Raw genomic sequence first — 11,390 nt, 5'->3', positions numbered from 1 at the left:
ACTATTTTCAAATTATTTATTTAAACGTACACTGTTAAAAAGGTGGTCCTAGTAAGGACAATGGTTCTACTTAGAACCATGAACACTCAAAGAACCATTTGCATGCTTAAAAGGCTCTTTGCATGATTAAATTGTTCTTAAGATTGATGGAGAATGTGTTCTATATGGTTCTATATAGAACCTTTTTGAAAATGGTTCTGTATAGCATCAAAAAGAATTCTTCTGTTGTTACAAGCTTGACATTGTAACAACAGCAGAATCCTTTTTGGTGCTCTATAGAACAACATACAGCACATTCTCCATCTGTCTGAAGAACCATTTTACCATGCAAAGAACCCTTTAAGCTTTGAGTGTTCATGGTTCTAACTCGAACCACTGTCTTTACTAACGAACCTTTGAAGAACCATATTTTTAAGAGCGTATATATGTAATTATATAGTGTATTATTTGTTTATCATTTTTACATTTATTTTTTTATTTGTGTTCCAGCTCAATTATATTTAAAGTTCAAGGAAATTCACTGTTAAGTTAATAGTTAAGTTACAGTTTTGTTTTTTTTTTAAGTTCAATAAATGTATGATGTCCAAAGCCAATATATATGAATATATAGTATTCATGTTAAATAATCACGATTTCAATACTGACCAAATAATCATGATTATGATTTTTGCCATATTCGAGCAGCCCTTAAAACAGAGTCATTCAGAGTGGTGTGATGTGAAATGGTTCACTTTAGAAAAACTTGTCTTTACAGTGGTGGCGATAGGAACCAAGGGTCACCATGGCTACAACACAAATATAGCCATTTTATTTACTATCTGAAACCACCTACATGTGTCTTCTGAGCTTTCATATTTATGTTGATGATGGTAAAATAGTAGCAAATCTGAAGAAAAATTAAATAAATAAATTCTACGGGGACTATTTTGCCTCACACCATACTGCATGTGCAAAAACGTCACCACAAATGGATTTAATACAATACGTTTAGTCCAAAATCTTCTCAAAACTATCCTAAAACAGTGCCTCAGACATCAGGCAGTGAATTCATAACCATTTATTGTAATAAACCTTCTGTGAGGGAGCTTTTAGAGGTGGCCGTCTGGTTCCTATCACCACCACTGTGAACAAATTTGACTCTTTAAGTTTCTCTAGAACAGAGCATTTCACACCAAACCACTCTGAATGACTCTGTTTACATCTTAACCACTTAATTATGCAGATAATTTTGAAAAGTCAGTGAAATATCACTTTAATTGCTCGTTGTGAGGTCTGCTCAGGTTAGCCTACTTACTATCCTATAGGAAGCTCCGCAGTCGCTCGTTAGCAGGTCGAGGGTAGCTGAGCTGGTGTTACTCGGGAATAGTCGCTGTATAAAGTGTTATTTCGGGCTGGAATGGAGGGCAAAGTTTTACTCCATCCACTGAAAGCTTTTCTAGATCACAGTTATCCATTCTGGACCAAAAACCTTCCCTCAACTCTTTAAAACAGGCTTAGCATTCAGCTCAGCGTTTGTTGATACTCTGGGACAGGTTTCATGTTCAACGCTGTTGCTGTGGCAACGCGCCTTCGCCTTATTAGGATTAACACGTCAAAGGGGAAATCCAACGACTTTTCAAAATTTCTGCATATGTGAAGCCATTCGGAGTGGTTTGGTGTAAAATGCTCCGTTCTAGAGAAACTTGCCGAGTCAGAATTGCTCACAGTGGTGGTGATGGGAACCAGACGTCCACCTCTAAAGCTCCCTCACAGAAAGATCTGAAAAAATTGTGACTTACCATAAAGATTTTGGCCTTTTTTCCTTCAATGCAGGGTTTGTTTTCCACTATTTTACCATCATCAACATTACATATAACACGTCAGAAGACACGTGTAGGTTCACTGGTCGTTTTGGATAGCAAATAAAATGGCTATATTTGTGTCGTACACATGGCGACCCCTGGTTCCTATCACCACCACTGTAAAGAGATCTGACTCTAAGTTACTCTACAATAAACCATTTCAGCTCTAACCACTTTGAATGACTTTGTTGGCATCTCAATGTCTGAATTGGGCAGAATTTTTTAAAAACTGGTGGAATTCCCCTTTTTAATGCCCATGTCTAAAAATGTTAATTTCCTGAAATGTTCCCTGACTACAAATCTGTAGAAATTCTTCAAAACAACTGAAAAACCCATCTATATGTAAATAAAAGTACAGAATCAGAAACTCTGCGTACAGTTGTGCTTAATTTCATTACTATAAATCAGGGCGGCCCAAAGTGGGCCATTTGATTTGGCCCCCCAGAAAGCTGTCAAAAGGGAGAATGATTATATACAACTTCTTATTCTTTAGCTTCTTATTTTTTTCATATTTTATTTCTGAAGTTGTTTTGGTAACAGAACATAATGTAATGTGATAAAATTAAATGTAAAAATACAACATACAATGTAAATGGCAACGTCAGGAAAGAGAAAGCTAACGATCGCTAGCTGACTGGGCACCATTGCTTTGTCCATGCTCAGTCCATCTTTCCTTATCGTACCAAAGTCAGCTGCTGAATATGAAAGGGATAAAACAAAAAAATTAAAAGCTTCACAAAATCATGTCTTGATTTTTTGATTTTGCACTGCAAAAAATAGTATATTGTCAAGTAAAATTATCTTAAATATTGTCAATAAACCTAATATTTCTCCTGTTGAGACTGTTGTAAGCTTAATTTAAGAAGATTATCTCATTTCTAGACATTTTTACTTGTTGTAAGTAATTTTACTAAGTAAACTTATCGCACTATGTTGGCCGATAGTTTTTTTGTTTTAGAAAATGTGCTTGAAACCAGCAAAATGTGATGTCTAAAAATAAATAATCTTGCAAGATGGTGCACAACCATCTCAAAATGGGAAATATTAGATATATCGACTAGATATAAAATGATTTCATTTGACAAGAGACCTTTCTTTGCAGTGTGTAACTGTGGGAACAACAGTATAGAGTTAAAAGGACAGTCCAGCCGAAATGAAAAATTTAACCATCAGATTTAAACACGCTTACAGCGTAAATCTTTGCTGCAGACCCCAGAGCAGTGGTCACCACTCCTGACCCCAGAGATCTACTTTCCCTCAGTTTATTTCCGACCTGCATCTTACATGATGCCTCTCCCTTTTACCTGATGCCAACACATCTAATTCGGCCAATCAAGGATTTATGGAGAATTAGCTGGAGCGGGTGCAGCAGTTTGGTTGGAACTAGACCCCACAGGAAAGTAGATGTTCAGGAGCAGGATTGGTGACCACTGCTCTACACTCTCAGAAAAATGATACTAAACTGTCACTCAGGTAGTTTCCTCAAGGGTCCATCTCAGTACCGTTAGTCAGGAAACATAACTGAACCATAATCCACTGAAATGATATGTTCTAAGCTGTGCTGACTCCACACACCCCGTCTCGCCTCCAGGCTTTTATTTTACTGTTCTGTTTAAAACATTCGGTTATGAAAAGATACAAATACGAACTTTTCGCCTGGAAAAACTTATTTAAGGTTCACAATCAGACCTTAAAACCACTGTTGGAGCTTTGAGGGAACATTTACACTGTTTGTACCTTGATTAACAAAAAATGTACCTGCACAGAACCTTTATTTCTAACAGTGCAGAGTGAGCTTTTTTTTTAGGTTTAAAGACTAGTAAAACTCCCTTCTGGTGAATGCATCTTGAAAGTGGGAGGAACCTGATCAACTACAATAGTTTAGGGGGGCAGTCATGGGCTGGAGGTTAAGGAACCAGCCCTGTGACCCCTTGGCTGACAGTCCATGACTGAAGTGCCCTTGAGCAAGGCACCTAACCCCCAGTTGCTCCCCTGGCGCTGTGGATAGGGCTGCCCACCGCCCTAGGCAAGTGTGCTCACTGCCCCCTAGTGTGTGTGTTCACTAGTGTGCATGTATGTGGGTGTTTCACTGCACAGATGGGTTAAATGCGGAGGTCTAATTCCACAGTGTGCAAACACAGTTGGCTAATGGTTCTGAATTCAATTCAATTTTGCGGTGGGCACTTCGAAGTTTTAGCTGGCCTATGTATAAGAAAGCCAGCTAGCTAATGTTACTACCAGGAAGGTCTATTTATTAGCCACTACATTAGAGGCAATTTATTCATCACTGCTAGAGGGACTCCTCTTGATTTATGGTGTTTTAGTGTAATGCATGTAGGTACTGTAGTGAGAGAACATTAACGGATTAAAGGACGAAATAAAGTTCTGATGAAATTCTGTCAAACCATGGAACCTGAGGGCTACAATCCTACACTCTTTACATAATATATATGTTTACATAATACGACAAAATATCGCTGCTGTCACAACAAAGCCTCATCTCCAGAAAGGTAACTTTACAGGATAAGGAAAAACTTTCTTGACTTTTAATGAAAGTTAATGGAAAAAAAATTTTCGAAGTGATTTTGGACCATTTCTGTTGGTCCAATCATCACAAAATAAATAAAATAAAAAACAAAGCCAACATAAAGAGCAGCTGGCTTTTTCAAAATATGTCAAAAAATGAAAAATAACAAATTGAGAGATGCAAGGTTTTGTCCTGACAGTGACGATATGCTATTTATCAGTTCTATGCCAAAATGCCCCTTTAAGATTAAACAACAGAAAACCAGCCTCAGAATATTGATCATTTCATAACCATGGAAACATATAGCACCACAGAATTATTATAATTAATCAGCTGAACGACCCCATATTCATATTAATCAATCCTGGTTTAATAAGGCTTCTTGATGAAGTTTCTTCTACACTGCCTAGTCTGACACCTCCTTATACCAACATACCCCCCCACAAAATGTTCCCAGTGAGTTTCTGCCTTTTCACTTCATATCCTAAGGTTGAGAATTCATAGAGAAAAGACAGCCTGAATACAATGTCAAATAAATGATACGATACTCTGTGATCTATTAATTATTTTTATTCTTGAGATAGAATATAAAAAGAACAGCAGAGCAAAAAATCCAGAGTGAAGGAAAACAGAAGAGGGATTTTGGCATGACTGAAAAGGCTCCTCAGTCTTTCCTGAGCGGGATCACCTCTTCCCGGATGCCCTCCTTGGTGACGATGCAAATTTTGAGGGCGTCTCCGGTGTACACATCTCTCTCCGCAGCAGAAATGAACACGTCCTTCACCAGCTGCACGGCCTTCTCCAGGGTCAGGGGCACGTGCTCAACGTTCTCCATGTTCTTGAATCCGATCTGAGCATAAAGAAAGCAGGTTTAGTCTAAGCGGTTAGCTAATTTGATTGTTTAAGCATTAAAAATTCAAGTGAAAAGACATGAAGCAGAAGTACTACTTTGCTATTTTGTAAAAGCATTTTTTGTCTAAGAATCTCCAAGGTTGGTCAGAATAAAAAAAAAGGTTTTACTGGAATATTTAGCTTATTAAATTAATTAAAAAATTCCTAATTCCTAACCAGGAGTTTTGTGTCATTTTCACACACACAGTGAGTGCGTTCACATGCACTCAATAATCCGATCATTATCGGATTTCTGCAGTTATCTGATTATTCAGACGGGCATGTAAACAGCACAGTCCGATAAAGAAATCTGATAAACAGAGCTAGATTTTAGCTCAGTAATCAGAATATCTCAGTGCATGCGAACTCTTACTCTGATTTCTCAGTCTGTGCATGTGCGAAAACAGACAGCGTGTACCGGAAATAAGCGAGCAGCGTTGCTGTGAGACGCAGCAGAACACTTTTGGAGTGACACTGAAACATTTAGGTCACGTCGTCTTCTGCAATTTTATCGGCTGGTTGTAAAGCAGAAATCTGATTACTGCTTGATTCATGTAGACCTGGTAATCCCCATTATCTGATTACTCAAGTGCAGGTAAACGTGTTGATCAGTTTACTGACAAAATCCGATTTTCTGCAGTTATAGGATTATTAAGTGCATGTAAACTCACTCTATGACTATCCAATGCACTGGATAACAATTTAGTGTTTAATAAGGTTTGTTGCTAAACTTGTTTGTTAATAATATACATATATTTTAGGGATCGATCTATGGAGATATTCAATATTTTTCAAGTACACATCTGCTGATGCTAATACATAAACATTTACAAAATGTAGAAATTGGGACTTGATCCACCTGGATAAGCATTGCACAGAAATAACATTTGTTTCTGTAGCAGTGCTGAAGTAGTAAAACTAATATAACGCAGATATTTCAGCGCAGTAACTCAGCGCCACCTAAACATTTGGCTCAATAACAATAAATACATCATGAAATACCGGTATAAAATACCAGTATGAAATATTGGTCAAATCTAAACACCTGTCTGATGCCAACATAATTTTTTTGACCAATTGTTCTCTATCATTCTTTGCACTAACTAAACTTGCAATAAAACCTTGGCGGCTGGGGATTTTCTGCCGGAGATGCGAGAAAAGTGGCTATAGCTGAGCTAAAGCTTAAAGCAGTGCAAAGTAAGTCTGCATTTCTGTTTACATTATATATTTTTAGTGTATACTTGGACATTAGCACATGCGGAGCATATTTACAGCCAAGACAGTAAAACGTCACTTCAATAAAACGGATATGAAACGTTGTGGCTCTCAAGCTGCTTCAATTATTGTTGAAACGGGGCAAAATGGCTCTTAACATTAGGGTTGCCGACCCCTGGTGTAGAATAACTGACAAATTCTGAAGGGACCACACATGGGTGATCTATTTAACAGCATACAACTGAAAAATCTTCTTCTGCTTGACTGATCCATCTCAGATACAGTCATTTAATTAAACATACGAAAAACTTATGGCTGGTTAGATGTCTCATATTATTTGAGCAATAATTCAGACTAGTCAGCTCTGATTTCCAAAGAAAGCAGCTGCTACATTAACATTTCACACTGCCTGTGCTAATAAATACTTTCTACTGTACGTAAATCTGTTATCTCCTTACCTGATTGTCGAGCAGTGGCTGCAGCATCGCACTCGCTGATCCGCCTGCTTTGTAAGTGTCCCTCTGGTAGGATCCAACTGGATCAAAACTGTACACGGCACCTCGACCTTGAACAAGAGAGAAACATGGCTTTTTGTAAGTTGGAAAAAGATTTAAAAGATTCTCTTTTTAAATATTAGTCTTGGTTTTCTTTTTGGCTGGTTCGTTTTGTAAGATTTGAAGGGACATTTAAAAGGTTTTTAAAAGTAAAATGAAGTACCCAGTGAAAATAAACCAAGCCTGCTGGAATTCAATCATGAGGAACAGCTTACCTTCCTCATCAAGCCCACCAATTATGTTGTAAACATAGTACGGGAAGAAGCGCCTTCCGTACAGAATTGTTGACAGCATGGCTGCAATGGCTCCACTTGTCATGGTCTTGTTATTTGCGTGCTTGTACATCTGTAAGGGAATACAAAAGAGTAAATATTAAATACTGGCTATTTTGTCTGAAGATACAACCCAGCATTGAGTGGAAGGAACAATCCACTGAAACAAACCTTTATGTAACTTCTATACTGACTGGACTAAGTTACAATGTGAAAACTCACAGTTGATCATTAATTTATATAATGAGGTGCACCGAAAGAAGGCTAGAAGTGTTCGAAAAGCTGCAGGATTCTCATATTTGTCATTTAGCTGATATCCCCAGCAAGGATTTAGCCTAAAAATGCGCGCGCGCACGCGCGCGCTCTCTCTCTCTCTCTCTATATATATATATATATATATATATAATAACTGTCAACAAAAAAAGATTCCATTCAAAATCATGTGCAATTCAGTGCTAGGCTTAATAACCACCCAGAAAACTGACTCATAACACCAAATAAGCACAAAATTTGCAAGTAGCTTCAGCTCCCCAGTGGAAAATTGCAATTTGACCAAAAGAAGAAATGAGTGCTGCTGCAATTACACATGATTTCTTCATCAAACGTCAGATGACTGTGATAATACTGTGCTAAAATTTACTCAATTATATTATCTTATTATACTCTATAATATTATCTTTACTAATAGCATTATCTAAAGCCCATACAGTAAAAACTGTAAACAAATATGAAAAACTATTGCAAGTAAAGGATTTGGGGTTTCAGTCACACAAACCACAGTTAAAAAAGTGAAAGTGATCTACCTTAAGCCTTGCATCAATAATTTTGGTCAGCGTTAAACAGTCTCCATGGAATCCACTGCAGCCAATCACTGTAGTGTCTGTTCTGTAAGAAAAGACCAAAGAAATATTTAAAACACATAAGCAACACGTTTTTTGTATATTAGTTTTGCTGTACGGACGTGTTAATCCAAAGGCTGTGGTCACTTACAGTTTATAACATTTTGCGGAGTCCCGGCTATGGATCAAGTAACCCTCACTTAAACGTGTGTCTGAGGCCACAAGAGCAAAGTCTTCACCAGCTACCGCCAGCACCGTCCTGCAAGACAGATACAGGTTAAGGCAAGTTACTAAAAACAAGAGAGGAGAGTTTTCACACAACTACATAAAGCAACTAAGACAACCAACAGTTTAACTGTAAATCCAGGGTGGTATTAAAGGGGCCATGGCAAGAAAAAAACTAATCATCCTCACTTTTTTTGAAAGTTTTAAAATGCCAGTTCACTCCTCAAATCCATACAGTCCATGTATGAAATCTCTTTTTGAATACATTGGTTTTCACATCATCATAAAACAATGTATTTACATATACATGCCAAATCAGCCTACAGTAGCTTTGCCCTGCTCATTGACAATGAAGTTACAAAGTGTTTCAGCCTGTTTTTTTGAATGAAATATGAGGCCAAGACAGGGCCTCATCAAGGCCAATCAGAACAGAGGTCAGTTACACATACCAGTCATAAAGGCACAGTAACAAAAACAGTCCCTTATCATAACAGGTTTTGTTATTGTGATAAACAATATTCTTTACTGATCATCAGTACTTAAAGGACACTGTGCAACTGCATGTTTCATCACAAAGAATCCATAATCAGTCCTGTTTGAATGGATTTAGTGCAACATAGTAAACCGATCGACCATAACATTAAAACCACCTCCTTTCTACACTCACTGTCCATTTTATCAGCTCCACTGACCACATAGGTGCACTTTGTAGTTCTACAGTTACAGACTGTAGTCCATCTGTTTCTCTGCATACTTTGTTACCCTGTTCTTCAGTGGTCAGGACCCCCAAAGAGCACCACAGAGCAGGTATTATTTGGGTGGTGGGTCATTCTCAGCACTGCAGCGACACTGTGTGTTGCGCTGGTGCGAGTAGATCAGTCACAGCAGTGCTGCTGGAGTTTTTAAACACTGTGTCCACTCACTGTCTACTCTATTACACACTCCTACCTTGTCAGTCCACCTTGTAGATGTAAAGTCAGAGACGACAGCTCATCTGCTCCTGCACAGTTTGTGCTGGTCATCCTCTAGTTCAGAGGCCAGTATCCAGCACAGTCTGGTGATTCACCTGCTCAAACACACCTGATTCAACTCACCTGTTAATTGCAAAGATTAGTGTGTGTGTATGAGTAGGAGAACTACCAAACTGTGCCGGATACTGGCCCTCCAGGACTGGAGCTGTGCACCCCTGCTCTAGTCCGATATCAGTGGTGACAGGATGCTGCCCACGGGACGCTGTTGGCTGGATGTTTCTGGTTGGGGGACTATTCTCAGTCCAGCAGTGACAATGAGGTGTTTAAAAACTCCAGCAGCACTGCTGTGTCTGATCCACTCTTACCAGCGCAACAAAGTATGCAGAGTAACAGATGGATCCCCCTGTATGGAAAGCGGAGGTGATAAAATGGACAATGAGTGTAGAAACAAGGAGGTGGTCATAATGTTATGGTTGCTCTGTGTATGTAACTAATGATATACTATTCCATATCCATAAAAAAGAAATCAGAAAATGATCAGGTAGAAAACAATGATGACTGTTTTTGGTACATAAAACCTCATAAACGATCCAAGTGATCCTCTGGTAGCTAAACTACATACACAAAATCCAAGGAAATGTGGGTTAAAGCCCCTTTAACCGCCCCTGAGCATCAAAGCAAAACCGAAAGATGAATCTGCAGAACTTCACGCTAACATTAGCACGTTAGCTGTCAACTCCGAGCCGAATTAGCTGCCACCTGGGCTGCTGTGGGCGATTACACTGTGTTATTTCACGTTATATAATTCTGACTGAACGAAATTTAGCCTGAAAGTTAGAAATCAAAGTGAACGCTGCCGAAATCTGGTCCTTTAACAGCACAGCCGCCCTCAAAACAGCCAACTTAGCTACTGTTAGCTAGCAAAGCTAACAACCTGCTTTACAGACAAACAAAACGTAGCGTTATAAAAAAATCATCTTATCGACTTATGTTCGATTCCCGAAGTCTCCTTCTTTAGTTCTGGACTGGATATATGTGGCTAATATCGCTAGTTAGTTAGTTAGTTAACTAACAAATCTGTCCAAAAAGCTGCTAAGCTAATTGGTGGCTATAAGCCCCCACTGCTGTTTAGCCTCGTTAGCTTCACAGCTCCGGCTGATTTAATGGCGATTTTTGTCAGCTAGAATTAAGATTTCGCCAGTTTTTTAACTCTTCATTATGATATTTTGATATGATCATTCGAAACAAGATCACTGTGAAACTTTGCCCATTCAGCCCGCCAGCCTCTTTTTTCAATTTCCCCGTTCCACCTTAAATGGTGCAGCAGTAACGTTCTGGCGCTTCAGGGCTTCAAGTGCCAGAATGGATGCTGCCGCATTTAAGGTGGAACGGGGAAATTCGAACAAGAGCCGGCGAGTAGGAAGCCGACTTGAGCCTGCAGCTCCTCTCTGGTCGGTTCTTACCCTCCGTTAAAGGCGTAAGGAGAGAATTTGTGCTCTACGGGTCCGGCGTAGTGATACTCCTTCATCTTCCCGTTTTCTCCTAGGGAGTGTGTGGAGAGCATGTCTGGGCCGGGCTGAGCTGAGCCGAACTGAAACTGCACCTCCGAAAACCTCACTAAACTCGCTGTCTCACTGCGACATGGAGGACGGAAGTTGATTTTTCCCTCTTCCGATGACGCGAACGAGCCAGACATAGATATACATACCTAGATGCCGCGTTTGTTTTTGTTTTTTTGTTTAAACTTTGTTGTTTAAATTTGTTTCCACATTTTACTTACGCAATTTGTTATCTGACTTGACTATATCTGCTCTGCTTTATACTGCTTTTGTACTAATCTAATTATATAATAAACAATTGGAAGAAAGAAAAAAAATAGAGCAGCCAAGACCAAAAAAATAGAGCAGCTAAGACAAAAAAGAGCAGCTAAGACAAAAAAATAGAGCAGCTAAGACAAAAAAGAGTAGCTAAGACAAAAAAGAGCAGCTAAGACAAAAAATAGAGCAGCTAAGACAAAAAATAGAGCAGCTAAGACAAAAAAAATAGAGCAGCTAA

General features: G+C 38.8%; 1 protein-coding gene across 1 annotated transcript; it reads right to left on the bottom strand.

Annotated features, from left to right (window-relative positions):
• Positions 1–4,922: 4,922 nt before the first annotated feature.
• psmb1 (proteasome 20S subunit beta 1) lies at positions 4,923–11,002 on the bottom strand. The gene is made up of 6 exons (XM_036573688.1): positions 10,799–11,002; positions 8,291–8,398; positions 8,104–8,185; positions 7,244–7,373; positions 6,933–7,039; positions 4,923–5,218 (listed from the first exon to the last, which is right to left on the bottom strand). The coding sequence occupies exons 1-6, from the start codon at positions 10,897–10,899 to the stop codon at positions 5,033–5,035; spliced, it is 714 nt and encodes a 237-aa protein (XP_036429581.1). The 5' UTR covers positions 10,900–11,002; the 3' UTR covers positions 4,923–5,032.
• Positions 11,003–11,390: the final 388 nt, after the last annotated feature.

The sequence above is a fragment of the Colossoma macropomum genome, unplaced genomic scaffold, assembly GCF_904425465.1.
Source record: "Colossoma macropomum unplaced genomic scaffold, Colossoma_macropomum, whole genome shotgun sequence".
Taxonomy (NCBI): domain Eukaryota; kingdom Metazoa; phylum Chordata; class Actinopteri; order Characiformes; family Serrasalmidae; genus Colossoma; species Colossoma macropomum.
Note: the sequence above shows the minus strand (reverse complement) of the source record. Positions and strands in the feature narration are given on the sequence as shown.

Excerpts from the sequence above, each read along its gene's own strand:
- psmb1 (XM_036573688.1), bottom strand. The coding sequence starts at position 10,899 with ATGCTCTCCACACACTCCCTAGGAGAAAACGGGAAGATGAAGGAGTAT. Across the intron at positions 7,374-8,103 it reads TTATTGATGCAAGGCTTAAG|ATGTACAAGCACGCAAATAA; the intron begins GTAGATCACTTT and ends ATTCCCTTACAG. Across the intron at positions 7,040-7,243 it reads TGGTGGGCTTGATGAGGAAG|GTCGAGGTGCCGTGTACAGT; the intron begins GTAAGCTGTTCC and ends CTCTTGTTCAAG.